The sequence below is a fragment of the Penicillium riverlandense genome (genome assembly GCF_028828495.1).
Source record: "Penicillium riverlandense strain IBT 135883 chromosome Unknown utg000003l_segment0_segment0, whole genome shotgun sequence".
Taxonomy (NCBI): domain Eukaryota; kingdom Fungi; phylum Ascomycota; class Eurotiomycetes; order Eurotiales; family Aspergillaceae; genus Penicillium; species Penicillium riverlandense.
In genome coordinates, this window is record NW_026643196.1 from 2,399,326 (window position 1) to 2,427,221 (window position 27,896).

The following is a 27,896-nucleotide window of genomic DNA, read 5'->3' on the forward strand; positions in this document are numbered from 1 at the left end:
GGTTTTCTGCTTGTGATCCTTTGCCCCGAGGGCACAATACATATGCCATTCCTTGATTGTTGTTATATTTCGTGGTGCTGCTTGTTTCCCCGGGCGCACAGGCTGCATTTACGAGCTCAGCATTCTCTGCGATGATTGCAATGCTGGTTTTATTTATTTCTTTTTTCCCCATTATTCTTCTTTAAGCGGGGAGGTTTTTAAGGTTTTAGGCCCCGGGTTCTACTTCCTCTGGCGTGGACTGTTTTTGGTTGGTTCTGGCGAAAATTCCCTTTAGGCGCATTATTTGGGCTTGTTCTACCCAGTGCAATTTTCGAGTGTACATAATGATGAAGCGTCTCGACTCGCCTCGAGTCTGATCAGTTGGTGCAATCAACATTGTATAGTATCGGAGGCGGAATAACCCGTTCTCCACCTGACTCATCCCACTTTCCTCTTCGATCCATCTTTTCTTCCTCTCCGCCATAGTTATAGGAAAGGAAGCATACGCGCAATCGTTTCCTGAATCGCTGAATCATGGCTGTCCCTATGTCTAAGGAGGCCAAGCTGGCTCTCATTCAGGTTTGTCAAGCCCGAGAATGAATATGGAAGGATTGGCGGGGTTTGTCCGAGAGAAGTCGCAACTCTCGTCGAGAACCTTCTTCGTCGTCTTCTGTTCATGCGACTTCGGCTTATTCAGTTCCCAAGACTTACTGGAATACAGGAGAACATTGCGGAGACATTGAACCCGGAGCTGATCGATGAAGTGCTCTCAAAGAATGAGACTCTTCGCATCTACTGGGGTATGTGCAACGCAACGCAACGCAACCTCTGCGCGAAATGTATCAATTTCTGACTTGATGAATAGGAACCGCTACCACTGGCAAGGTACGAGTGCTCTTCCGTGGAAATTCGGGATGAAACATCCAGAACTCTGTCTTTTTGACATCTCGTCGCATCGTCCCGCCTCATTTCCCTCACTGTTTGTACGAGAGACAGCTACTAACATCGTCCGCACGCTCTAGCCACATTGTGGATACTTTGTCCCTGTATGTTGACCTCCATACATGGACTTACTCTGGGATTCGAGACTAACCATGCCACTTCCAGATGATGAAAATCGCACAGTTCTTGCAAGCTGGAGCCAATGTCAAGGCAGGTTCTGCGTGCTTGCATAGATCTATAATGCAATGTTCCTAATCTTATTGCAGATTCTGCTCGCAGACGTGCACGGATTCTTAGATGGTAAGCGCCAAATCGCCTTCCATAATACAGGTACCAATCTAACCCTCCGCAGCTGGAAAGGCGCCTATTGAATTGGTGGAGTTTCGCGCGCACTACTACCGGCATTGCATCGTGGCCTTGCTCAAAGCTGTCAATGTCCCGATTGACAAGTTGGAGTTTGTTCTTGGCAGCTCGTACCAATTGACTTCGGTATGCATGCACTTCAGTCTTTTTTGGTTACGCTATTTGCTAATCTCGTGTTAGAAATGTAAATATCGACATAACATGTCCTGCCTCGACACAGATATTAACAACATCGTCAGACACCATGGACGTCTACCGTCTCGCCTCCATCACTACCTCAACCCGCGCGCAGCACAGCGGTGCAGATGTTGTGAAACAGGCTGCCGCCCCCGCTATTAGCTCTCTTCTGTACCCTGTTAGTTTCTTTCTCTCCTATCCTATACCATTCACGTTATATAAGCTAATCACATCATGCCACCAGCTTCTCCAAGCTCTCGACGAAGAGTACCTCGGCGGTTAGTACCTCTATAGTACCCCCAAATTTTCTCAGCCAGCTAACCATCTTTATCTAATAGTACACGCGCAATTCGGGTGAGTTAATCTGACTGAAGCAAAGAATAAATAACTAAAGATTCAAAGTGGTGTGGATCAGAGGAAGATTTTTGTGAGTGATTCCTCTCTTTCTCTCTCTTCTCAACCATTGAGCAAAATCTAACATTCCCCGCAGACACTCGCAACGGAGGTAATACACCATCTTTCCTAACCATAATTATCAGTCTAACGCAACTCGCATTTATATAGCTTCTTCCGAAAGCCGGCTACAAGTCTCGCGCTCGTGAGTACACCCAAAACCAAAATCTGCCTACTAGGATATGCAGATACTGACATACCAAGACATCATGAACCACATCGTGCCTGGTCTTACTGGTGTGAAAATGAGTGCTAGCGAGTAAGTGCTACTATCCCAGACACCAAGAACCAAACTAACAGTATTACTCAAGTCCCAACTCAAAAATTGATCTTTTGGAAACTCCTGAAAATGTGGTGAAGAAGTAAGTTTCGAGCTTGCGCGTGCGTTTCTTATTAATATGCTAACGCATCCCCCAAGAATCAAAAAGGCGACGTGTGTGCCTAAGGTTGTGGAAGAGAATGGACTTATTGCGTTCGTCGAGCATGTGTTGCTCCCTGCTAGCTCCCTGCTTGACGGCGAGCGGCACTTCACGGTTGAGCAGCGGGATGCCGAACCGCTCATATATAGGGACATCGAGGCCGTGAAGAAAGACTATGTCGCCGATGTGGTGAGTACTCTCTTCTCCAAAATAAAACCAAAAAGAACCTATCTTGCTAACAAAGTGCTGTCTATAGCTTACACCCCAACTACTGAAGCCGGCCGTCACCGCGGCTCTCAACAGACTTCTGGCACCTATTTCGGCCGAATTCCAGGCTTCAACCGAGTGGCAGGAGGTTGAGAAGAAGGCTTACCCCGTTGAGGCACCCAAGGAGAAGAAGCAGAAGCAGAAGAAGGACAAGGGCAGCAGACACCCCGGCGCCGGAGCCAAGCCATCCGAGGTCCAGGCTGAAGAGGGCAAGGATTTGCCAGCTCAGGCGACGAAGGAGGATGTTGGTACAAGTGCTGCAGATGCCATGCAGAAGATGTCGGTCAACTAGATGCGTCGTTGATAGCAATGTAAAAGCCATTGAGATCTACATTCGTGCCCTAATTGCAGTGCAGTAGAAGTGGATCCATGCATCCACCCCTCATAGTACCCATCTCTACCCCGAGGTCTTTATCTTCACCTCCGATAATAATTTAACAGACACACCGGGGCGCCATGTCCCCCTTTCCCATCTCCGAACTAACCATCTTCGGCTTCCATGATGCCCTCCGCCAGCAGCAGACAACCTGCGCCGCCGTCGTTCGCGCCTACCTAGCACGCATTGCGGAGTACGACCACACCCTCAAGACACTGCTCTGCCTCAATCCAGACGCAGAGCACCTAGCCACCCAAAAGGACATCGAGACTACAGAACTACTCAAACGCAATGAACCATTCCCACTTCTCCACGGCGTGCCCATCGTCCTAAAGGACAACTTCGGCACTTGCGGCCTCCCAACCACCGCCGGCACAAAAGCGCTAGCGAACATGCGCACCCGCGAGGACAGTGACGTCGTGGCACAGCTACTCCGCGCCGGCGCAATTATACTTGGAAAGACGAATCTGCATGAATTTGCCCTGCACGGGACAACGGTCTCCTCGCTCGGTGGCCAGACTCTCAATCCCTACGACTTATCGCGCACACCCGGCGGCTCGTCGGGCGGGACAGGTGCGGCGCTAGCGGCGAATTTGGCGCTGGTAGGGACGGGGACGGACACGAATAACTCGCTGCGGTCTCCGGCGTCGGCGTGTGCGATTGTTGGATTCCGGCCGACGTGGGGGGTTGTCTCGACGAGGGGCATTGTGCCTGTGTCCGAGACGCAGGATTGTGCGGGGCCCATGGCGAGAACGGTTGACGACGTCCAGGTGGTCTTTAACGTTATGCGAGGACAGAAGCAGACTCAGATGCAGAGCGGTTCTCGATCGTCTGGGCGTACGCTCCGGATTGGTATATTGGATGCATACTTCGGGGTGGAAGAACCGGATCACGAAGGCACGGAGCTGCAGGCTGAGAACGAAGAGATCCAATCGACCGTCCGCAAAGCACTAGCCTCTTTCCAGGAAGAGAACAAGGAAACAATAACCCTCGTGCCCATTGCGGCATCGAGCCACGAAGACTGGAGCTTCGCCAATCTCCGCGAAAACGCCGACACCCAACGCTTCGAATTCAAGTTCTTCCTCGATGAATTCCTCCAGTCGCCACTAATCGAGTACTCAGACCACCGCTCATTAGAATCAATAGCTGATAGCGGCGACTACCACACCCAGGCCGTGACCGCTGCGTTTGATGCGGGACTGAAAGACCCAGTGACATTCTCGCGCACGAGCGAGGCATATCGCGAGAGGTTACAGAGAATCCATGCCCTGACAGAAGAGGTCCAGCGGGTTTTCGATGATAACCAGCTTGATGCGCTGGCGTACCCGCATCAGCGGAGACTGGTTGTTCCCACGGGGGGACGGCGCAGGCGGGTAGGAATGGGATCTTGGCTGCTTTGACTGGGCGGCCTGCGATTTGTCTTCCAGGTAGGCTTGCTAGCACCTCTGCGCAAAATGGTTTTGTCAATATATGCTGATTATTGAGTACAGCCGGATTTAGCTCCCCCTCTGCATCGGCTCCGAGAGGCGTTCCTATTGGGTTGGAGTTTTTGGGCTACGAAAAGGGAGATGACGAGTTGCTGGATCTCGCGGCGAGGGTGGAGGGTGTGCTGCGTGCGAGGAGCGAGCCAGATTTGAATGTTTTGTAGCATCTTTCTAGCAGATAGATATATACGGGGGAAGTTTGGAGGGTCCCCTAGAAGATTTAACTTATACATAGCGCATCAGCATAATCAAGACGTACATCTCTGTCTGAAGATTATACCCAGTAGCTAGTGGTGAAGTCTGGCGGGCTATAACCAGATCGATGGAATAAGTCCGATCAAGTTGTATGCTGTCCAGCATTAAGGAACGAATACAATGCAAAGACCGTATATTCATTGTGGATATATACTATACGCTCAAACCGAAAGACAGGATTACATGCCCCGATTAAACTCCACCATGCCATCATGCCCACCCCGCTCCCAAAACTCCTCCTCCAAACTGGCCGCACTAATAGCCTGACGCTGCGGGAAGGCCGCCAGGGCCAACGGCAGCGCAAACAGCGACGTGGTCAAGATAAGGCCCAGATTCACAGGCGTAACCATGCGCGGCCGCGCACGCAGCCACTGCGTCTTCTCAAGCTTCACCAGGATAAGCGGCGGCACGACCATGATCGGGGTAGCGTTGAGAATGCGGCTGATAGCCGTCTCGCCGACGGCAATGGTAGCCGCCTTTTTGGACTTGCCGAGAGATTGCGGGTTGCTGTCTTCGCCGGCCTCTTCGCGCTTCTGTCGCTCTGCATCCGACAGGACCGGGTAGATGTCTATTCCGCGGCGGATCTCCTCGCCGCGCATGAGGAAGACGTTGAGCGCGGAGGCGCTGGCGACGGCGGCGAAGGGGACGAGCCGCGAGAGGATGAGTTTGGTATTGGGGGAGACCCGCTTCAGACGCGGGACGAGGGCGTTTAGACCTAGCGCCACGGAGCAGGAGGCTGACACGGCCATGAGGTAGGACTTCGCTATTTGAGACATTGATAGCGGGGTCGATTTGTTGGCGTTGGCGTTGTTGATTGCCACGTTCAGTGACTGGTTGCCGATTTGCCAGAGGAGGGTCCCCGTTGTCTGTAGGCCTGGAGTGAGCATGCCGGCCGTTACGACCAGGTTGGTGATCACATAGCAGGACATGCGGAAGGGAAGAAGGACGGGCTGGCCGGTGTCTGGGGTATATTCATCAGCATGACTGACCAAAATTCCAAAGGCGGGTTCGTCGCGCTCGTGGTTAATTACCTGGGTGTAGCGTCGAATCGACGACCTTCTTTGCCCGCCACAGCTCGGGTGTCATGACGGGGACGTGGTTCTGCTTGTAGGAAGCAATGAGTTGCTTGGCCTGTTCCAGACCCGCGGACGAAACGAGGAGAGTCCTATTACAGTCAGTCGGTTAGAAGCAGCTCATGCTTGATTCAGAGGTACGGAGTTAGTTTGACTTACCGCGGGTCGGAAATGTCCGCCGCATGGCGCACACGACCCCAGTAGGTGGTCAGGTCATACTGCGACACGGGTAGGCCCCGGCTGCCGGGCAGAGAGGCGGACATGAATAAGTTACAAATGCAGTAAGACAGAGAAGCCGAAAGAGTGAGGCTCACTCCGTCTACGATGTTGAGTTGAGAGAGAGTATGACAAGAGAGAGAGTGTGTGTGTATGACAAGAGAGGGAAAGAGTGGGCGGAGACAATTTTTTGGGCGATAAAAGGGCGGTGTGGCGATAAAGCCTGGATGGGCCTATCAGGATGGATGTTTACTTCAGTGGTTCCGTGGTCGAAGTATTCAATTTTCAAGTCCTCGCGGACGAATAGTGTAGTACATTGGTATCATGATAAAACAAAAAGAAAAAGTGGGATACAGAAGAGAAGAGGGCGATTAGGGTTGTGAGGGATCGAACATGAAAATCCCCGCTATGCAGAAGATGCAAAAGAGGAACAAGCACAGAGGCTTGGAGAAGTGACAAAGGAAAGGCAGAGATGATGGTCATCGAGAGGCATCGACAAGAACGATTATCGAAATCGGAATGATTTATGTGCCAGAGGCGACGGTGGCCCGTTATTCCCGGTCGGATTCATGCCTCGCGGGCGGTTGCGCCGTGTCGGGGTTTGGGCACAGAAGACACACACGTACACCGAGGGTAGGTTGGCACGCTCGAGGCCGACACATCTGGTGTGCAGCCAGAAAGTACACGATTCACTGCCATTCTATTAGAAACGGGTCATTCTTTTGTCAATAGGCAAAACTCACCATTGGATCATGAGGTGGCCGCCATTGTCCATCGAGTTGCAAATGCAGCGCGTGGCGTTGCTGGGATTGCTATGGCGCTCGGTGCTGGGCGTGGTCAAATCAGGATCGGTGAGGGTCGTAGGCGAGACATTGGCCTGCCGCGGATTGATATCAAAGTCGCTCCCTAGGTGCGGAGGCGACGAGTGGAGGTGGGCAAACGACTGCGAGGAACGACTGATTCGACCCCCGTAGCCGCTGGTGGCAGGGCGGCCGCCCCGGCTGCGCTCTTTGAGGACTTGCCGGAGCGCATGCTGCGCATCGCCGTGGTCCTCATCAGACTCGGGGAGTAAGTCGGAGGCGATGCTGCCGCGCGTGTAATTTGGGTCGGAATGGAGTAACGACGAGTGTCGGCTAGGTGTACGCTTTAGAGCTTCTGGAGATCCGCGATAGGTCGACCGGGTCGCTCCACCACGAGAAGAACCCGCCCAGGGAGATTGGCGGCCGGATTGAGACGAAGCCACGGTGGAGGCATAAGACCCTTTCGACAGAGGTCGGGAGCCTGAGTCGCTGCGGGAGAGCCGCCGCCGACCACCATCCAGGTGGGCGTAGGAGGATTGAGGACGAGGGAGAGCAGGGTATTCCGAGTATTCAGCCGGATCAGCCTCACTTTCGGTGGCTGAACCGTCCAGGTCCATCCCCCTCAGCGGATCAGTGAGTCCGGTAGAAGCCTCACTCAGCGGTTGCATTTCAGCCTTTGCTCGGCCATCCCGGTCGATTTTGAGGACGACCGACTGTGAACGAGTTGGGAACCCAGTTGCAACGGAGTTGGACCGACCGAAGGTGCCAGGCCGCATTCCTTTGGCCGGCGACGCACGGCCTTTCGTAGGGCTCTTGCGGATACCGCTCGTGGAGGCCATTATGCCTCCCTGACTGAGAGGCCGATAGGAAGAGAAGGAAGAGGAGGTGCTGGGCATGGCGCCGTGGGTCATACTCCGGGTCAATCCTGGCCGGCCACCACGGGGCGTGCAATCGTCATCTTCCTCATCGTCTTCTTCAAAGGAACCGTGACTCTGCCCGTCCGGGGCGTGTGCACGGCGAAGCTCTTCCCGCCTCGACTCCTCCATTTGATGATGGTAGGGCTGTCGGCCAAACGACTTCTTCTCTGGAGTCATTGGAGGGCCACCGAATCGGCGAGCGGGCGAGCTCAAGAACATGGCTGGATCCTCGGCCTTTGCGGAGGGACGTCGAGGGGACGTGGAGAATGGGGCGGGAAAAAGAGCGGCATCTGTAGGAGGAGGAGCCGAGGGAATCCCAAAGCCCGGGTGACTGAAATCGGGCAGATCCATGGAGCTATCAATTGAGGGTAGTTGGGGAATGTGCTGTGAATTGGTGGAGGGATTGCCGGTGGGATTGGCTGACATGCCAGCGCTGAGGTGAGAGACATCGTGGACGGGCTGTTCCAGGTCCTGATCCCAGAACAGGCGCTGTTGCGGGAAGAAGGGCGAGCCCGCAGGGTCCAGGGAGGCGAGTTGAAAGAGATCGGGGGAGGATTGGAGGTTGGCGAACATGCTGGGTGAGGCCCCCAGCAGGCGACTGGGGGTCTCGAGGTGGGTGGTTGTCCTCGGCGTAGCGTCCCTGCTGGCGAGCCCTTCGAGCTGGTCGAACTCGGGGGCCTTCCGCCGCGAGGCACTGGTGGGCGGCGGGGTCTGCATTGACGCCGCGGACTTGGCTGAGCCCAGGGTCACGTCCTCGGTGACGCTGGGGAGCGGCTTCACTGCGCGGATGCGTTTGGTGGTGTCCGGGTGGTGGTGGTCATGCCGCCTCAGCCCGAACTTCTGGGGGGTCCGCAGGGACTCGGGGCTCGAGGCATAGGGGTCGGCAGTATCCCAGGTGACTCGGGGGTCGAAAAAGGACGACTCGAGTTTGGGGGTGTGGAAGGAGTCGCTCGCGGTGATCGGGGTTCTTGTGGGGGTCTGTGGCTCGAAGCTGAACATGGTCAGCATGGTGATGGTGAGTAGGTAGCGAGCCTGACATGAACGAAGTACAAAATCACTACATATCGACGACTAGGCCCCGCACAAGGGGAGAGTCAAGGGGCATGCATACCTGTGCACAGGGTCGTCCCAACTCATGTCACCCAGGGTCGAAGCTGCCAGGCAACCTTGGCACTGGAAGTATTTGGGCTGGAATGTGAACAGTGGGATAGGGGTTAATTCATGATGCGTGGGGTGGAAGAAAGAAGCCAAAGAAGAATGTCGTAGTCGTCAGAGTGTCGATGTAGGTAGATGTCTGTTTTTCTTTTTCCCTTTTTCCTCCGAGCAGCATCTACCGATCGATCCACACTTCCCAGAGTCGAGGGGCTCCACCTTGGGTGCGTGAGATCGAGCCGTGTTATTATAGTACGGACTAGACGAGGTCAGGATGACGTTGGTGTATCCCTGAGTGACCCTCGCAACCAAGTCCGTTACTTTCGCTAAACAATACCTGGAAACAAGAAACAATCTCGTCTACTCCGTAAAGGCAATCACTTTCTACCTACGATTACCCCTGCATCTCAGTGCACCACACCAGCTTGGCAGGTCGTGCGCCCAGTCCAGCACCCCGGCCTAGTCCGATCAGCCCTTGCTCCATTCTTTTTTATCCCTCGGGTTCCATTGCTCCTTTGATCTCAGCTGAACTCCACGCTAGATCGGGCTGATCCCAATTTCGCTCCCGGTGGTCTAGAGCGAGGTACAACCAGCCCTTCACGATTTATTGATTGCAATCGCGCCCAATGGCACTGGCAACATGCATAATGATAAGGTAAAATGGAGAGAACATTCCATCAAGGGGGAAACATGTAAATAATTAAGCTCGCCGAGTCGGAAACTGGTCCTGCGCAATCATGGTGGGGACCCGATAAGAGAACTTCGCCCTCGGCCTGGTTCCTCTTGACCCAAAGAATCCATGCGTATGGCACAAACAAAGAAACAACACCGCCGCAGAAAAGTCGGCCGGCGCACTGCGCGAGTGCTCAAGCGACGCAGCTCGGGCCCGCTATCTGATCTCACAAATGGCAACCTGCGTCAAGGGGTGATGCCGGTGTCTCTGGATCCCCTCGAAAAGGTGGGTGGTCCCTCCAGGCACTGATTATGGACTGTGTGCTAACCACCAAAGCCAATGTCTAGAACATCTTCGAGCGCCACCCGCTGCAGCCGGGGTATGTCTTTGTTCCCAAAGGCGACGTCTACGTCACGCGACATTGTCGCACTCGGACCAAAGAGGCCGGGCAGACGGTTTATGTGGTCTGGGTATGTGACAGGTGGCGTTTATTTATGGTGTATCTCTCTCGCCGGCGAATCATTCTAATGGACTCCAGAACCACGCGGCAAAACGCACACGCGGCATCCGCGTCCCATCAGAAATCCACCACCAAGTCCGGGAATCTGCCGCCGCAACAGCATCGTCGCGCGCCAGCGCCGTGCAAGTCCGCGATGCGAAGGACCTCTCGCGCGCGCGGGAGCTACTGCAATCCCATTTCCCCTTGATGCCCGCTCCATCTCTCGAAACGATCCTGGAGCATGCGTTCCTCAAAGGATCCGGGCGGGTAGGGCGGACGTCAACGACGACGGAGGAGCGCAAGGCTCTCCTCGCTGTTGAGGCGCATATTCGGCATACGCAGACGCCGTATGAGAAATTGCTTGAGGCGGGGATGGAGCGTCATGACGCTCGAAAGGCGGTTTGGGAGACTGTGAAGAGTATTAAAACGGCGTGGGCTGGCGCCGGTGCTGAGGAGGAGCGGATGCCTGAGCGGCTTGCTTTGAGGCCTGCGCCGGTCATTGATCTGATGGGAGACAGCGATGATGATGTGTCGCTGGCTGGCTGAACGGACCTGACGAGCTTACGATTTGATGACCGGAATAGAAATGTATGTATATTAGCCCGAAACGCAGTGACTTGACTTCAATTCTCTCGCAACCATGCTACCTAATCTATGGACTGTATCTACCTCCTTTCCATCCCATGTGTGATCCCTCCCACCACTAGGTACAAACCCAACATATCCCGACTTCCTTCTCCCGCCCGCCCACTACATCCATCAGTCAGTCACCTCACCTTGGCGGCAACACCACAACCTCAAAATGCTTATGCTCCCACGGCAGCCCAGTAAACCAACCCAACCCATCCCGAATCATATCCTGCATCGCCGAGAGCCGAAAGACAATATCCGCCAGCGCACCGCCCCGATCATCAGAGCGCGTGTCAATGGCAATACGCAGGCGCCAGTGCTGATGCGGGTTCGAGAGGATGGGGTCGGACAGGTCCCCCAGTCTCAGGCGGGCGTCTAGGTGCAGGTGCACGGCTTCCAGGATGTTGAGTTCGCTGGGGTTCCAGTTGTAGAGGTCTGTGATGTCGACGAGGAAGATGTGGCGGAAGATGCCTTCTGCGGTGCGAGTTGGCCATGTTGTTTCTGCGGCTGCTGGTGCTGGTGATGATTCAGTTGGTAAGTTGAGCATGTCTGCGGTGGAGTCGATGTCCATTCCGTCCATGTCTCTGATCTGATCGGTTGTGTTGACCAAGTCATTTTCCCCGGGGTAGACGACGGTGCTCAGGTTAGACGGGGGGTGGTTACGAACCGTCGAAGCCATGGAGTGTGGACGGGACCTGTTGCCTGTGGGAGAGCGAGAGGTCCCTCCCCGTGTGGGGGGTGCATGGAGGCTGTTTCTGAAGCCTGCTCTGGTGTTGCTGTATCGGCTGTTCTGTAACTCGTAGAATCTTCTGTCTGCCATCACGCTTGAAGTGGTTGTTGTTTCTTGTTTCTCTCAGATATTCTTCACCCTGATTCTGGGTCAGATTGGTTGAGGGAGTGAAGAAACACGCCACAGCGATTGTTGGGTAAGTCTCAGAACTGATGTTGGGAGATGTTGCCTTTGGCCAGAGGACCGGGTAGAGAGTGAGTGTCCTGACGCTCGGGGTTGGTGATGATAAACGGCTCAGGTGTGAGTATACATGCGAACGACCAAGCCTCAAAGATGGCCACAGCCATGTCGGGCCTCTGACCCCCATGACGGATATCTCCATCCAAACAAGACAGGGTCTGAATGGTCAGACAAAGAAGAAGCAGCCGATGAAGTATGCTTCATCCGAGTAACGATATCCAAGCTACGGGCGCCTTGATGACTACCGGATAGGGCTGCAGGGAAACCTGCCAATCAGATCCCGTCCTGATCATTCGTCACCTATTCCACAGGGTTTCAACTGCCAAGGCTTGGCGAGTGTCGTTAAACCCGAAGACATGGGGACGGATGAAGCGTTAGGGCCCCGGCACTATACCGCATTGATCAAGCCCTGGTTGGACCTCAGTCTAGGGATCTCACCTACGCATGGTTATGCTTCACCACATCAATCACCGCTGGCGTGCTGGCCATGCCCGACGGTGCCCTAAGATCCCCGTCCGACCTGCCCTATAAGGCAAGATCCACCTGGCGGAGTCGCTTGGCATCCAACGGGAAACAAAATTGGCCCCATATTATGCATGAGTAACCAAGTGGGCAACGCTGCGTCATTCCAATAAAAATTAGGCACCAAGCCAATCCTCGTCTTCCTCTCATTCTCAACACTGCAATGGCATTCCAGAGCTACCCGATCTGGTAGCGACCATGTCATTGAATCTAACCCGGCCCGCCTGGGGATCCTATCTGAACCGCCGCAAAGGGGTCCTGTTCCTGGTCGTCGCGCTGGTCTTTCTCCTGTTTCAACTTCTCCCGTCCTCCTCCAATCTCGCTCGGTCGGCCTCGGAGACCAAGCCGGAATTCCTCTGGCATTCCCCCTATCGCGATAACCCCGATAAGGACTACGAGGATCGAATCAGGGATGCCCTGATATATATCGAACAGGTGACCGTGGAACACGGAGATAACAAGGCCATCCACAAGATATGGCAGGTCCTGCTCGGCACCGGGGAGAATACAGACGGACGGGGCCAGGATTCGCATGATCTTCAGGACAGTAATAATGATTGGGACCATGAGGTGAGTGCCCAACACTGGTCTTTACGATCGCTTCCCCTGACTTGACCGGACCTGACCTGACCCTCCATCGCAATAGGTCCTTTCGAGCAAATGGGCGAAGTGGTTTCTCGGCGCATTCCTGAACCTAGTGCCGGACCTAGAACACTATTGGAAATCATACCCAGACGAACAGCTCCGCGCCAACCTACTCCGGTACCTGGTGATGTGGTACCACGGCGGCTACTACGCAGACCTGGATGTCGTCCCGGTCCTCCCCATCCGGGACTGCCCAGCGCTGCAAGAGACAGCTGCCGTGAAAAACCCCAAGGCCCACATCTCGCTGGTCGTGGGCATTGAGACCGACGAGCCATTCGCCACCCCCGAGATGGGGGTCCAATGGCGGGGGGCCCGGAAGTACGGCTTCATCCAGTACAACATGTGGGCGCCGCGACGGTTCAGTCCCCTGCTGCGCGAGGTGATTGTGCGGGTGCTGTCGCATACGAAACAACATTTCGACCGCCAGCGGTGGTTCTTTGGCGAGTTCTACGATCATTACACGCAGAAGATGACGCATGAGATCACCGGTCCTGGCGTGTTCACCGATGCCATTCTGGACGTGCTGTCGGAGAATCTGCCGTCAACTCACCCGCTGGTCGTTCAGTCCACGGAGGCGGAGAGGCGATTCACCACCAGTCCCCCGAGCCGGGTGACATGGGCGCCATTCCATGGGCTGCAGGAACCGGTCTGTGTTGACGACTCAGAATCGGCGATGGGCAAGCATACGGGCGGGCTGTGTGTGCTTCCTGCTAGTGTGTGGGGAGCGGGCCCGCGAGATTCCAATAGCCCGGAGGCGTGTATCGACCATCGACTGAGCGGCAGCTTGAAGAAGGGTTGGCTTACGGGTCTGACGGGCTGAACGGGACGCCATATTCGTATTCGTGATAATTATAGACTGTATAGCGAGTTTATTAGTTGGTCAATGTGCATATATCTCGGTTTGCAAATGGGTTCCAAGGGTCTGTGGTTAGGGCATTGCGCAATTCCTGGGTACTCTCAACTAATAGCGTTTGGATTTCAGCCTGGTAGATCAGGCACCAACAATACAAGGCTCTCGGATCAACGTTATCCCGGCTCAATCTTATCGCATTTTTTGTATTTGCTTCGCTTTTCCTGCCTGAACTCCACGTTTGTTGACCGCGACAATGGACAGGCCAGAGCTATTGGAGTCGCCCCGAAAGCGGCAGAAGACAGACGATGTTCCCGTGAACGATGCCGCTCTGTCAACTGACGGTGCCGCGGACAAGCTACCAGAGAGTGTGGGGTCCAGCGAAGATGCTCAGGCATTGAAGGAGGTCGAGGTGGGGATCACCGAGTATGTGAGCGTCGACAATGAGGGCTTCACCGGTATTTTGAAGAAAAGGTGAGCGATCCAACTCTGTAGACACAAGACAATGGCTGACTGTGCCAGATACACCGACTTCCTGGTCAACGAGATCATGCCCTCTGGCGAAGTCCTCCACCTCCGAACCACGAAAGATCCGCATGCGAAGAAGAGCAACGAGACGGCATCAGATGCTGCACCGGAAACTGAAACAAAGGCTCCCCAGGAGCAAGCTGAAGCTGCTGAACCCAAAGAGATCAAAGCCGAAGAGTTCAAGGTGTCGGAGGAGGACAATGCTCTTTTGGTGGAATACTTTGGTGCTGAAAATGCCGTGAAGATTGTGGCACTCCACAAGCGTGCCATGACAAACCCCAAAGCCAGAGCTGCTGACCTGGGCAAGGTCATGGCCGCCGTCTCTGACCGCGACTTGCGCACCAAGATCCACCAGGCCATTCGCCGCATTTTCAACTCGCAGCTGGAGTCTAGTACCAACGCTGAAGGTGTGCTGACGATCACTGCAGCTCCCAGTCGCAACAAGCGCAATGCTCAGGGCGGCGGCGGGCGCGGTGGACGTCCTCGAGACTCCCGGCCGAACTGGGACGAGCTCGGCGGCCAGTATCTGCACTTCACCATCTACAAGGAGAACAGAGATACCATGGAGGTGATCTCCGCTCTGGCACGCATGCTCAAGATGAGACCCAAGAGCTTCGAGTTTGCGGGTACCAAGGACCGACGAGGCGTGACCGCGCAGCGCGCCTGCGTTCATCACGTCCATGCCCATCGCCTTGCGGGTCTGAACTCGAACCTCCGCAATGTTGTTGTGGGTGACTTTGAACACCAGAAACATGGTCTCGATCTGGGTGATCTCAAGGGAAATGAGTTTGTGATTACTCTCCGCGAATGCGAGATCCCCGGTGTGGATATCAGCGATCCACAGGCCGCTATCGCCAAGGCATCGGAGCTTGTTGGTTCATCGTTGAAGAATCTTCACCAGCGAGGATACCTCAACTACTACGGCCTGCAGCGATTCGGAACCTTCTCGGCTCGCACAGACACAATCGGTGTCAAAATGCTGCAGGGAGACTTCAAGTCCGCCTGCGAAACCATTCTGCAATACAGCCCTCATGTTCTCGAAGCGGCCAAGGAAGGTGAGGCCTCCAAGGCGCTGATCAGCACCGACGACAAGTCCCGCGCTGAAGCAATCCACATCTTCGAAACCGACGGAAGCACCCACGAGGCACTGGAGAAGCTCCCGCGGAAGTTCTCCGCCGAGTCTATGCTGATCCGCCACTTGGCCCGATCCAAGAACGACTACAAGGGAGCACTGCAGGCCATCCCACGTAATCTGCGCCTGATGTACGTTCACGCATACCAATCCATGGTCTGGAACTTCGCCGCCGGAGAGCGCTGGCGGCTGTACGGTGACAGTGTAGTGGAAGGCGATCTGGTCATTGTGCATGAGCACCGCGACAAGGAAGCCGAGACTGAAGCCGAGACTTCCAACGTCGATGCAGATGGTGAGGTCGTCGTGGTCCCCGAAGGCGAGAACAGCGCTTTCGCAGCCGAGGACATGTTCACGCGCGCGCGAGCCTTGACCGCCGACGAAGCCGCCAGCGGCGAGTACTCCATCTTTGACGTTGTGCTGCCCCTGCCGGGCTTTGATATCATTTATCCGGCCAACCAGCTGACGGACTTTTACCGTCGCTTCATGGGCAGCGAGCAGGGCGGACACCTTGATCCGCTCGACATGCGCCGCAGCTGGAGGGATATCAGTCTCAGCGGCAGCTATCGCAAGGTCCTCAGCCGCATGGGATCGGACTTTTCCTTTGATATCAAGCTGTACTCGAATGACAACGAGCAGTTTGTCCAGACAGACCTCGAGAAACTGAAACAGGGTGATAAGGATGCCTCTGTTCCTTCTGACGCGGCTGGTGATAAACTTGCCGTTGTCCTGAAGTTCCAGCTGGCTTCGAGCCAGTACGCTACCATGGCCCTCCGGGAATTGACCAAGGGGAAGGTCACGGCATACAAGCCTGATCTGGGCGGTGGAAGATAGAAAAGACACAGCTACAAGAACAGGGCACGAGCCATGATATCATGTACTGTACATAGACCTCGCATAGCGAAACCAAAAAGACTACTGTGCTTAAGCGATGCAGAAGTGCTGTAGAAGTAATAATGGATGTAGCAATATATCGACGCCCAAGTATATGTTCCAATCTCGTAAAAGTAGACTGGAATCTGTCACTGACCGTTTGCAACGACATTTCGAGGGCCAACCGTGACAAAAAACCCCACCGGCGCACGAAAGTTAGCACAAATCTCTCTGCCGGTCTGCTTAAGCTGATACTCCTCGTCCACCGGTTGCAGGTCAACACTCCTAAGCACGGTGGCCAGAGTGATCATCGACAACTGTAGGGCAAACCTCTTTCCGAGGCAATAACGCTTCCCGTTCCCGAAACTCTTCTTTACTCCGGCGGGTAACCTCTCGTAGGCTTCACCTAGCATTCGCTCTGGTCGAAACGCATCCGGATCCTCGAAAACGTCCGGATCACGATTCACAGCTGCCAGAAGGACCATGAGACGTTGGTTGTTCGGTATCTGGTATTTCCCACCGGCAAGCAAAACAATTTCTCCGGGGTTGTCTGATGGTACAGGCTCCAGGAGGAAGCCCGGTACTGTGGCAGAAAGACGCAATGTTTCCCTTATAACTGCTTCGAGATAGGGTAACTTTGCCAGGTCTTCGACAGTGATCTTTGCACCAGGTCCCAAAACCTGGTCGAGCTCTTGGCGAGCTTGGATTATCTTGTCGGGATTCATTAGGAGATAGTAGAGTGCGAATGACATGAGACCGGCAGTAGAGCTTGCAGTGACTATTATTGTGAGTATTTCATCAATAACTTTCTCATCATCAAGACATTCACCCGTCTCTGGATCTTTGGCAAACAAAAGTGCGTGGAGCATGTCTTGCTTGACAGGCTTTTCGGCCCTTTTAGAGGCAATGAAGTCAGCGGCTATCTTGCGAAAGTCCTTGATATATGCGTCAAAGACGCTATCGTAGTAGAGCCAATTCAGGAATCTCAGTCTGACTGGACGATCGACTGTTTCCCAAGTTGCGAGATCCAACAATTCGACCACACCTGGTCCCTCGCCATTAAGAAGATTATAGCGCTGATTGAAAAAGTGATATATGACGGATTGCACATTCAAACGCTTCATATCTTCCGTTAAGTTGACTCGTTCACCGAACCGCGAGGTCCATTTGGCTAAAAGCTCTGACGCCATCTCGTGCAAGTCTTCAATCATCATATCATCACTAGACGGGGCGACAGAAGGTGCCATGATCCTATGAGCAATTCCCCAGATCGGCTCGTTGTCGTAGGCCGTGAAAAGGGCATCATTGGTTGCCCGACGCAGTTCGCTCATCACTTCCGTCGTTGAGCATCTACGAAAGCGTCTTTCATCACAAACCTCCTCGGTAAGCGAGGCATTGTTTATCACAACAACATGCTTTCCGAGGGCGTCAATCTTGTAGATAGGTCCTTGGAGGCAAGTTAGGGATTATGTGTTGATTAGCGAATAGGCTTATCACGAACCATATTCGTCCGCAAGCCGCTTGAATGACCCCCAGGGATCATTTGAGTCGACATCAAGGATATTTCCCAGGAATGGGAGCCTAGGAGGCTGTGGAATGGGAGATGACATCGTACCGTGATGAGAGTCGAACTCTTTGTACTTCTAGAGAGACAGGAGTGTGAGTTGTATTTATATTTCATGGAAACTGTTGAGAGGACTCGTAACAACAAACTACTATAAACAGAACCCCGGGGGGGGGGGGGCATGCAATGGAGTCCCAGGGTTACACAAGTCCCGCATCGCAGAGCAAACATGTTCGAGAAACGGATGTATCACAGGCTTTGTGTGACATGAAGCTGCATGAGAGGGAAACGCGCAAGGTATATATTCTCGGAGGAGAACCGTGGCTCGGCCAGATCTGTTTGCCGCAACGAAATGGCGGATCTCCCGCAGTATCTGGTGGGGTTTGGCTAAAATTTAGTCTGTTCTCTGTGACGACGGATATGCAGGTCAGAGAAACCCCATGATCATGTACGGATCTCTGGGACCTGATAGGCGGGGTGGTCGGCGAAAAAATCGCAATCTAATATGAATAGATCCAGATGGAGCCTATTATCGAGCGACACGCCAGCGGAGATTCTCATCTTCTCATATCCTTATCTTGTACAGTTCCAGACATTCTCGTGATGGGGTTTACATGACGGTACATCGACCAGGCTGACAAGATTCCCTGTGGATACGAGATGCAGAAGTGTTGTATAAGTAATAATAGCCGTAGCAATATATTGATATGGGTATGCACAGAGCGAATGACAGGTATATGTACCGTATGATGAGACCCAATCATCCCAAAAAAAACCCAAACGACCAAGGTAGCGAACGCCTATGCTGAACGGAAAACACACAGTAAAAGTCCCCAAGTCATCAAGACTAGGGTTTCATCCCCATGTAATAGATAAAATCGGCATTAAGCATTTATTTACAGCGAGCGCTCAGCGACCAAGAAACCGGTTCGGGCCGCGAGGTGAGCGCGGGCTACCCTCATCAAACGACGAGACGGACGACATGTCATCCAGATCTCGCTCGCCGCCATCTATCCCGTCGGAGACTTCGGAGACGCCGCTACGCTGGGTCGGTCCACGGCGTAGTACGAAGTGCGGGTCTGATGATTCTGATACACGGGGTTGACTTTGAGGTGAAGGTAGAGGCGGACTTCGAGATGATGGGGTTGTGCCACGCATGGCCTCGTAGCTGCGCTGTAGTCCGGAAGTGCTGCGGCGATGTTCCCCCGTAACTGCCACACCCGCAGCAGCGGCACCTGCCGGAATGCCCAGATCCTGATTCGAAGCAGACGAGAGGTCTCGTGCCGAGCCTGGGGTCAACGCAGCTGGCACGGAACGGGGGCTTGCATCGCGGCTTTGCGGTGCAGTGGGGACCGAGAAATTTTGTTGACGGATAGGTACAGCCGCCGGCTCTGGGGAACTGAGCTTGCCCGCGGCCATAAGCTGAGAGGTGGAGCCCGGCCCGGGCAGGAGAGTAGAGGTGGTAGGTTGGGCCATGTTATGAAGAGATCGGTTGGCGCGCTGGCGGCGCTTGGAGCGACGGCAGCCGAGAATAATGAAAGCTAGGATGATGGCTAGGCCGACGACGCCGACTGGAACGGCGATGGCGATCTTGGTCTTTGTAGAGGCAACTCCGCTCGAGGATGAGCCGCCGTCTGTGGCCGAGTTTTGGGTTGGTGCTGAGGTTGAGGTTGAAGTTAAAGCTGAGGCCGAGATCGAGGTTGGTTCTATGGTGCCCGTGTACGTCAACAATCCGTCCGCTGTCTGCGTCTGCGTCGAGACGGTCGTGCCATCGGTACCCGGGGCCGGTATCTCCGATGTTACTTGCTGCGACTCGTCGCTCACTGTCTTGGATCCCTTAGGAGAGGCTTTGTCTGCATTTGTCGTAGTTGTAGTCGTGGTCGTGGGGTCGGGCTTGGACGTTTCTCCCGATTGCGCTAGAGTGCCATCTGATGTCGTTGGACCTGGTTCCGTTTCCGTGCCTTTTCCCTTATGATTTGGCTCCGTCTCTTTGGGAACATTCTCAATGGGATTAATCTCAATGGGAGCATTCTCACTGGGAGTATTCTCCCTGGGAACATTCACCAAAGGCCAGTTGGGGGCGAAGTCGCCCATGATGGCTTCAGGGAGCGGACTATCGATTCCAAAGAATCGTTGTCTGAGCGTCTGCGGGACACAACAAGAATCTAGTCAGACCTAGCCTGCGGCGAGATACCACACACATACAAGTAATTCGCAATGAGATGAGATGAGCTGGACGCAGAGAAGATGAAAAGCAAAAAACACGAACTGCCCACAGCCTCGCGGACTCGTATGGGTCTTAGCACTGCCCTCACCCGCCTAGGAGGAGCCAACAAAGGGCCGATGACGATCGCAGGACCCTCCAACCGCTGTGGTGTTGGATCATCCACATGTCTTGAAACAATGAATGAAACCCTCGTCTACGTTAAGCCCCTCCCTCCTCCTAGTAGCCAAGTCGGCGTCGCACAGTGGCTTCCTTGAAACCAAGCATGAAGCCCGCCTTCTCTACTCGGCGGCTACGCAATGGTTAACGCCATCATTGCATCAAAGAAACGGAAAGAACAGGGTGTTGTTGGTGGTTGGGGGCCATTCGCGCCCGGTGGGGAATCGGAAGCCCTAATCAGGGAAGAAGACTCGTCATTCGATACCTGAATTAGAACACCCGCTAGAAAAAGGAAGGCCTAGCGTATGCGCTAATAATAACTTAGGCAATTAACAAGGCTGATCATGTAGCCTCAAGAGAACCCCCCTTTCTTCGTCTCTCGCAGTGTCTACCTCATATATCCGCCCGCTGGTTGCTGAGCACCTGGAGTTTTCCCTCACTATGTTCGGTCGCATACTGCATATGGCCAAAGGCCCAAATTGATACATTCGCCCAGTCGGCTCCCGATATCAGCGCTGTGGCTCAGGCCGCGCTATCTTCAGCGATATTCTCTGGCCCCAAGGATTTGGAGCTCGACGGCACATGGGGGTCACCACCATGATTTTCCGGGGTGACTGCTCCTTTGCTTCATTGTTGATGAGAGAAACCCGCTGCCGTAACCATCCATTGTCCGCTGCATGAGCAGAACTGTGGTTTTTGATGCTCCATTGGAAAATGTGCTTGGACTCGTCCACACTGGCGAAGCATAATTGCTCTCTGCTGGGTGGGATGTTCGACCATGCACGCCCAGGAGAATAATATTTGACCCTGGAAGATCGTATTGATTGCGGTCCAGCAAAAAGCTTGTTCTGCAGCAACGGCTCGGCCATCAGCTGTCGGGCCCTCCTTCGCCCTCGTCGTAAGTAAGGCCGTGGAATTCGGTTACCCTGAGGACTCAAAATATCTTCTCGAAGCGCCCGGCATGGCGCTCCAGGAACTGACGGTAGCTGTTGTAATATTTCATACGGCCAACTCCACCCGCAAGCACCAAGTACGGTGCCGAAGATGAAATCTCATAGTTGGCGTATCGTGAGTCAGCCTCTATATGGGTCTGTGACAAGACCTGGAAGGAGTGCGTGGGGTGCGTCGCGTTGGCTTCTCTGGCAGCCTTGTTGGCTTTGTGTTTCTTGACTGCGCCGTAGACAAGGAAAGGCAGCACCCTGAATGCAATAATAATAGAAATGAATGTTATATTTTCTTCAAGGCTGGGACTTTTCTTATGGTTGCTATCAAGTGGAGATGACCCCAAATTAGACGGCCATAATAAGGCCGAATGTAGCCTCAGATGGTAGGATTAAATGTCCAGCTTCGCCCCATTATTTCCCAATGTAGATGTTAATACGATACCGAAGCGGACATCTTGAATTGAAGCGATAGATAGTTAACCTAATTAACTAACTAAGAAAGACTATAGAACTGAGTTCTCTATATAACGTATGATGTCGACTGTTCATTAGGGGTATGCCCTACTTCCTTGCAAGTGATTAAAGAAAGGAAGAGCATCAGCGGCCGTCATTCGTAAATTCGGATCCTCCACCAGCATAGCTCGAGCACATCTAGCCAACGGCGAGTCTGAGCTCTCAAGACGCTGGTGATAATATACAAGATCCTGGCCGGGCCATATCCTCTCCCGAACGCTTCTCTTCTCGAACAGCTCCCATCCAACTATACCACAGCTCCAATAATCAACGGCTCGACCATGTCTTTGTCCTTCAACCTGCTCGGGTGCAAGGTATGGCACAGTTCCTGGGTGATCATACAGGATACTTGGATTGTCGGATGCGCATCCAAAATCCGTAAGCATTGCATCTGGGGGATCATAGGTTCTCACAAGTACGTTGTCGGGCTTGATATCTCGGTGCCAGATGCCATGGCTGTGAAGGAAAGCAACTGCGTCCAAGAGCTGAGCGAAGAAAATGATTCTGCCTTCAAGCGATACATCTGACGTGTATATTGAGCGAAATGTTGCATTGGACAGAGGAGATATGATGATATATTCGTCCGTGATAATGGGCTCCCAGGTTTCATCAAGAAGAGATCTCATTCTGGCCTAAAATATGAGATTGAGTATAGTCTAATGGAAGGGGGTTCCATTTGACTTACGATTTCCGCTTTTCCCTGAGCTGGTTGGTTGATGATCGCGAGAGCGGATACGATTCGTCTCTGACTCATGTTAGAAGAATGGTCCCCTGGAAGTAGCAACTAGAACTAACATGGGCAACCTGAGAAATCCGCCTGGTCATCTCCATTTCTCGGTCCACGCTAGGCGCATTTCTCCTGGACTTGAAAATGCGTTTTGCTGCTGCCGGATATCCTGTCCGAAAATGGACGACCATGTAAACAATGCCAAATGCCCCTTTTGAAATTGGGTACTGGACTATCCAATTGCCGAATCGACCATAATTCTCAGGGGTAGACAATATCAGGGGGTTCTCGTCATGGTGGAACTGACGAAACACCTGGGCTAATTTAGCTTGAAAGTAACCTTCTTCTCTATGAGTCCGATTGACGTATTGCAATGTGAAAAAACATCCTCCAATCAGGATGTCGTTTCTGGGCTCGTAAATAAGGCGCTTATCAGCCCTGAACGGTTCCCCATTAACCACCACTCTCTTATTCTCGTTGTCAGAGATAAGAAAGAATCCACCGGCCCCCTTCACCCAGTTAAACCGAGCATGAAGGCCGGCAACACGATCCACATGGCCCTCATCTGCGACGTACAGGAGAAGATCCACACCACCGTTTCTAAGCTTCCTACAACCCCGGCCAATCCTCCACCCAATTTGGGGAAATTCAGGCAACGTGTTCAGAGACAGGCTAAAGCATTTTGTGGCCCTGTTGTCCCAAATTGTTTCGCCTATGAACTTCCGATGATGCTCCACGTTCGTCCGCGCTGTCGCCTCGACAGCCACCCGTGCTTCTTCATTGACGGGTATCAATCTTGCAAATTGGTAAACATGTTGTGGAACTTGTTGTAGAGGAGGTGTCTCCGGTGCAGCTAGGTTGGTTGGAACATAGGGCTGTGTTGCAGTACATGGTTCAGTTGTTATCCATCCGGCGGAGCGGGAGAAAGATTGGCACGGTACTGTTGACATCTACCCAACCTTGGAAGTTATAATTCTTCAACTAAGTCTCAAGTCTTAACAGTTCATTTTACATCTGTTTGGCTAAAAATAAAAATAAACGCTGACAAAAGATCATGAAACCTTAGCGTGGAATGAGGGCGTTACCCCTACCGATAAAGGATCAAGGTGTAGCAAATGACAGATGACCGCTCTCCGCGCGCTATTCTTATGCTGCATACGCACCGAGTAAATGTTATTAGGAGTGGCGTCTACTGCAGAGACATCGGTTACACGGTGGAGACCCCATACTCCAACCAAGGGAATGGCGGATCATGTGACCAGTACTCGTGCTGATAACGGGAGGGGCTGACTAAGTTTAAGGTTAAACCGGTTCACGATCTGTCATTCTCCTTCACTGCTCCAGACACACTCTTCTGACATCATGAGTGGGTTCAACAACATTATGAAAGAGGGCTGGCACCCTAAAAGCAGGGATGGCAAGAAGGAGAGCTGGCGCGGCGATTTCAAGGGCATCAACCAAGTGGTAAGTCGCGCATGCCGATCAGGCTACTCGGCCAAGGCTGACACCCCCGCAGGCAGGCTGGATGGGGAAGGGCAAGGATCCAGACTCCGATCGCGTCGAGCACGTCTCTCAACCGCTGTCGTCGCTAAGAGACCCATCATCCTTTGCGCCACCTCCGAAGCGCAGCCCTGCGGGGATAACCCCGGATCGCCATGGCGTTGGCGCACCGCTGTCTCAGGACCAGATCAACAGCCAGAACGCTCATCTACAGCAGGAGGCCGAGGCCGAAGAGGCAGCCGCCCAGAAACCCGCTCCGCCCCCGGTACCCTACCGCGTGGATACGACCGGCCTGTCTACGAACAACCTCCCACCCCCGCCAGTGCGACGTCTCGACTCCCCGGGCAGCGGTTCGCTAAGCTCGACGGCGAGCGCAAAGCCCAAGCCCCCACAAGTTCCGCCCCGTCTGCCTCCCCGAGATGGTCCCGCGTCGCAGACTCCTCCCCGCCTACGGCATCTCCCTCTCCGTCCCGAGGGTACATCAACCAAGAAGCGACGTCTCGCCTCGCGAACGCTGGCGTGTCAGTTCCCGCGCTGGGGATCGGAGAGACAGATGGCCGCCAATCCCAGCCTGTCAATGAGCTGCAGTCGCGCTTCTCGCAAATGAAGACCAACGATTACAACTCCGCCGGTCCCCCTCCGCCATATCAAGCCACGCAGCAAACCAGCAGCCCCTCGGAATCTGCCGCTGGCGGCAGGTCCTCCATCCAAGACTTCCGGGAGCGCCACGCAGATAAGATCGATATGGGCAAGCAGAAGCTAGGCGGCGTGACGTCGCGGGTCAACACTTTTGTCGAGGACCGGCAAACCACGCGGCCGACCTCCAATTCCTCGGAGCCAGCCGCTGGCGGCAGGTCCTCCATCCAGGACTTCCGGGAGCGTCACGCGGACAAAATCGATATGGGCAAACAGAAACTGGGCGGCGTGACGTCGCGCTTCAACACATTTGTCGAGGATCGCAAATTCTCAGCCAATGCCAACAAGCGCATCCCCCGACCGCCGTCGAATTATTCTTCTCCGGTTGAGTCGAGTCCCAGCGGTGGTGGCCTTGAGAGCGCAGCGCGCAACAAGAAGCCCCCTCCGCCTCCGCCCAAGAAGGCCGAGATACGTGCGCCGCCCGTTGCATCGTCGCCGTCCTCGGCGTCTCCCGCGCCGCCGCCGGTGCCTCTGAACTCCAAGCCTCGTTGATTAGAACTGTATTATTAACTGCGGTAGCATTGACTGGTCTCAATGAATGGTATGAATGACAAATGTGAGGATTGCGCCTAGCCAGTAGTGACTGTAGTCTGTAGACAGTGTGTCCATATGCTTACCGAGGCCGCATGTGAAGCCCGGATGGCCGAAGTGTCTACTAAATTCGCCATCCATCGCCGAGCTGTTGGGGGAGTTTCCTGCAGCGCTAGAAGGGGCAATCCCAACAATAATGATAATTCGTTGCTGCTGCATGTGGCGATCGACTGAATCGCGGTGTGCTGGTGCGGGTGTATGTGGACGTTTTGTGTTACCCTAGGGAGGCAAAAAAGAAAACACCTAGATCGAAAGTAAGGGGGGCTGATGGTGCATGAACATCTCGTGGAGGTGATTTTGTGGTACGGTATATAGTAGAGTAGACACTTAGTGAGTATTCTAGTGATGGTAATTGTGTTGTCATTATTGCCAGGAGATCGCGTGCTAGAGTATCGTCAGATCGAACCTAGGGAGACAGCTCCCGCTAGTCAGTGTGGTCATCACGATCTATAGAAATAGACCTAGGACCTAGGATGCTATCATAGGACAAATATACAACAAGTAAATGGAAGTAGGAGTAGTCAAATGTACGAGGTCGCGCAGACTACATCATAATCCCTACCTCGGTCTCTCTGTCCCAACAAATCCGGGGCTCCACTAGATGGTTGAGTTGAGCCTTATCGGTGGAGCCACTTTTTTTTTCTTCTTCCTCTTTATCTTCAACTACCAACACACACAATTCTTCCCAACTCTGGTCTCCCTCAACATACGGCGAGCACGATGTACGACATCAACGTGCCAAACTCCGAATTTGGGGCTGCTACAGTCCGCATTGCCCTTCCCCCGGCCTCACTGCTGAAGTTTCCCCCTTCCGCGTACCCGGAGACAATTCCGGCGCCACACACTGCCCACCCGACATGGCGACAGCCCTTCAACATTCCCAATGATCTCTATACCCAGGTTCTCGACGTGCGCGTGCCTATCACTATTGCTAGCGTCTACGCCGTCACCGTCGTCCTGATCAACCGCCTGAACAAGCGCCGGGGATACAAGCCATACGCCTTTAGCAACACCCCACTCTTTAAGTTGTTCGTCGTGCTGCACAATGTCTTCCTGGCCGTCTACTCCGCCTGGACTTTTGCCGGCATGCTCCGAGCCTTCAGCAGCTCCTTGCCGGACCGCGATGATCCTCACGGCCTAGTGGGCGTCGTGGATTCACTGTGCAAGATCAATGGGCAGCGCGGCTACGGCAACGCTGCCACATACAGCCCCCTGACGAACGAGTGGTCCACCCCCAACCCAGCTCTGAATCTGACCGGCGGTCTGCCGGGCGCGGACGCCGGTCGCCTCTGGAATGAGGGTCTGGCATACTTTGGCTGGATTTTCTACCTATCCAAGTTCTATGAGGTTGTCGACACGGCTATCATCCTGGCCAAGGGAAAGAAGAGCTCGACTCTGCAGACTTACCACCATGCTGGGGCTATGATGTGCATGTGGGCGGGCATTCGCTATGTGGCTGCGCCAATTTGGATCTTTGCACTGGTCAACTCGGGTATTCACGCGATGATGGTATGTTTTCCTAATTCAATCCAGCAAATGAACCAAACACTAACGTTTACAGTACACCTACTACACCCTGACTGCTCTCCGCATTCGCGTGCCCCAGGCGGTCAAGCGTAGCTTGACCACTATGCAAATCACCCAGTTTGTTCTGGGAACCAACATGGCTGCCGCCTACCTGTTCCTCCACTACACGATCCCTTACCCGTCCGGCAGTGCCGCTCTGCGCCATCTTTCAGAAGCGACCACCGCTGCCACCACCAGCCCCAGTGCCGAGGCCGGTGCCGGTTCCTGGTGGAAGAAGATCGGTCAGGCGAGTGCCTCGGGTTACACCCAACAGATGGTTACCTGCATGGATACTACCGGCCAAGCCTTTGCAACCTGGCTCAACATTACCTACCTGCTACCTCTCACCTACCTCTTCGCGCGCTTCTTCGTGCGGTCGTATCTGAAACGCACGGACTCGCGCATCAAGCAGCCGACCCACATGGAAGCCGCCGAGAAGGCCGGCATGGACGCTCTCAAGAGCCTTAGCCGTGAGATCCAAAAGGCTGCTATTGAGGGCGAGAACAGTGAGGTTACGGATGACGACGTGGTTCGAGCACACGTCCTCAACGCCGCTCAGAAGATTGCCGGAGTTGATTCTTCGCCAGCACGGACACGACTGTCCGCAGCGAACAAGTCTGCTGCTGCTTCGGCCAGCCGATCAGAATCCGAGGATGGATTCTCTGCGGTGCCTGCGAAGAAGGGCGCTAAGAAGCAAACTCGCTCGAAGAAGGCGACTCCGAATGGGAATGCGAAGGGGGAGAATCCCTTTGGAGTTCTCGACAACGATGCATGAGTATTGTTGTTGAAAGCCACTGCATAATTTTTAGAGTCATAAAAGAAATCTATCGACCGTCTTTTTCAGCCGGCTAGCTACTGATGAGCCATCCCGTCGTCGGCTTATCTATCCTTGCTAGCGATGACCGGCTTGCAAGCTGGCGCGCCTCTGCATCGCGCAACTACCACCACGAGGTTATGGGGATGAATGAATGAGAGGCCAGAACCAACCAGCGCCGTTAACACCGGCCGCCTTTTGGCTTGGTCTCACTTTTCGGGGGTTCAGATGGATTGCATGGACATCACATTGTATATTTTCGCTCCAGTCTGGCTAGACTAGAGATGTCGGGCTGTATAATAAATACAAAATTCATACTAGCTGAATACTCTCTCCACAATTAAATCGTAACTAGCACGTTTCCACCAACTACCGTGATGGATAAGCGGGACACGGCTAATACCCA

The 27,896-nt window shown here is 53.9% G+C and overlaps 13 protein-coding genes across 13 annotated transcripts; 7 read left to right on the top strand and 6 right to left on the bottom strand.

Moving 5' to 3' along the window:
- Positions 1-2,312: 2,312 nt before the first annotated feature.
- Positions 2,313-2,892, top strand: N7474_004638 (tyrosine--tRNA ligase TYS1; the record flags this gene model as incomplete). Its single annotated transcript, XM_057196053.1, has 2 exons — positions 2,313-2,522; positions 2,590-2,892. 2 exons carry the CDS (start codon positions 2,313-2,315, stop codon positions 2,890-2,892), a joined length of 513 nt encoding a protein of 170 aa, XP_057053449.1.
- A 164-nt stretch (positions 2,893-3,056) lies between these two features.
- On the top strand, positions 3,057-4,376 carry N7474_004639 (amidase; the record flags this gene model as incomplete). Its single annotated transcript, XM_057196054.1, has 1 exon — positions 3,057-4,376. The coding sequence occupies one exon, from the start codon at positions 3,057-3,059 to the stop codon at positions 4,374-4,376; it is 1,320 nt and encodes a 439-aa protein (XP_057053450.1).
- Positions 4,377-4,894: 518 nt separating this feature from the next.
- On the bottom strand, positions 4,895-6,051 carry N7474_004640 (sideroflexin family transporter; the record flags this gene model as incomplete). Its single annotated transcript, XM_057196055.1, has 3 exons — positions 4,895-5,676; positions 5,747-5,880; positions 5,948-6,051. 3 exons carry the CDS (start codon positions 6,049-6,051, stop codon positions 4,895-4,897), a joined length of 1,020 nt encoding a protein of 339 aa, XP_057053451.1.
- A 692-nt stretch (positions 6,052-6,743) lies between these two features.
- Positions 6,744-8,729, bottom strand: N7474_004641 (PHD finger domain protein; the record flags this gene model as incomplete). Its single annotated transcript, XM_057196056.1, has 1 exon — positions 6,744-8,729. The coding sequence occupies one exon, from the start codon at positions 8,727-8,729 to the stop codon at positions 6,744-6,746; it is 1,986 nt and encodes a 661-aa protein (XP_057053452.1).
- Positions 8,730-9,678: 949 nt separating this feature from the next.
- On the top strand, positions 9,679-10,591 carry N7474_004642 (DUF2293 domain-containing protein; the record flags this gene model as incomplete). The annotated part of the gene is made up of 3 exons (XM_057196057.1): positions 9,679-9,831; positions 9,894-10,016; positions 10,085-10,591. The coding sequence occupies 3 exons, from the start codon at positions 9,679-9,681 to the stop codon at positions 10,589-10,591; spliced, it is 783 nt and encodes a 260-aa protein (XP_057053453.1).
- A 226-nt stretch (positions 10,592-10,817) lies between these two features.
- On the bottom strand, positions 10,818-11,354 carry N7474_004643 (uncharacterized protein; the record flags this gene model as incomplete). The annotated part of the gene is made up of 1 exon (XM_057196058.1): positions 10,818-11,354. One exon carries the CDS (start codon positions 11,352-11,354, stop codon positions 10,818-10,820), a length of 537 nt encoding a protein of 178 aa, XP_057053454.1.
- A 1,011-nt stretch (positions 11,355-12,365) lies between these two features.
- On the top strand, positions 12,366-13,632 carry N7474_004644 (uncharacterized protein; the record flags this gene model as incomplete). Its single annotated transcript, XM_057196059.1, has 2 exons — positions 12,366-12,737; positions 12,814-13,632. The coding sequence occupies 2 exons, from the start codon at positions 12,366-12,368 to the stop codon at positions 13,630-13,632; spliced, it is 1,191 nt and encodes a 396-aa protein (XP_057053455.1).
- Positions 13,633-13,918: 286 nt separating this feature from the next.
- N7474_004645 (pseudouridine synthase PUS7) lies at positions 13,919-16,153 on the top strand (the record flags this gene model as incomplete). The annotated part of the gene is made up of 2 exons (XM_057196060.1): positions 13,919-14,136; positions 14,185-16,153. 2 exons carry the CDS (start codon positions 13,919-13,921, stop codon positions 16,151-16,153), a joined length of 2,187 nt encoding a protein of 728 aa, XP_057053456.1.
- Positions 16,154-16,341: 188 nt separating this feature from the next.
- N7474_004646 (NADPH cytochrome P450) lies at positions 16,342-17,802 on the bottom strand (the record flags this gene model as incomplete). Its single annotated transcript, XM_057196061.1, has 2 exons — positions 16,342-17,639; positions 17,694-17,802. The coding sequence occupies 2 exons, from the start codon at positions 17,800-17,802 to the stop codon at positions 16,342-16,344; spliced, it is 1,407 nt and encodes a 468-aa protein (XP_057053457.1).
- Positions 17,803-18,665: 863 nt separating this feature from the next.
- N7474_004647 (uncharacterized protein) lies at positions 18,666-19,850 on the bottom strand (the record flags this gene model as incomplete). Its single annotated transcript, XM_057196062.1, has 1 exon — positions 18,666-19,850. The coding sequence occupies one exon, from the start codon at positions 19,848-19,850 to the stop codon at positions 18,666-18,668; it is 1,185 nt and encodes a 394-aa protein (XP_057053458.1).
- Positions 19,851-21,631: 1,781 nt separating this feature from the next.
- N7474_004648 (uncharacterized protein) lies at positions 21,632-23,273 on the bottom strand (the record flags this gene model as incomplete). Its single annotated transcript, XM_057196063.1, has 3 exons — positions 21,632-22,228; positions 22,282-22,341; positions 22,392-23,273. 3 exons carry the CDS (start codon positions 23,271-23,273, stop codon positions 21,632-21,634), a joined length of 1,539 nt encoding a protein of 512 aa, XP_057053459.1.
- A 412-nt stretch (positions 23,274-23,685) lies between these two features.
- Positions 23,686-25,011, top strand: N7474_004649 (uncharacterized protein; the record flags this gene model as incomplete). Its single annotated transcript, XM_057196064.1, has 3 exons — positions 23,686-23,787; positions 23,840-24,299; positions 24,350-25,011. The coding sequence occupies 3 exons, from the start codon at positions 23,686-23,688 to the stop codon at positions 25,009-25,011; spliced, it is 1,224 nt and encodes a 407-aa protein (XP_057053460.1).
- Positions 25,012-25,830: 819 nt separating this feature from the next.
- N7474_004650 (elongation of very long chain fatty acids protein) lies at positions 25,831-27,451 on the top strand (the record flags this gene model as incomplete). Its single annotated transcript, XM_057196065.1, has 2 exons — positions 25,831-26,619; positions 26,672-27,451. 2 exons carry the CDS (start codon positions 25,831-25,833, stop codon positions 27,449-27,451), a joined length of 1,569 nt encoding a protein of 522 aa, XP_057053461.1.
- Between the last annotated feature and the right edge of the window lie 445 nt (positions 27,452-27,896).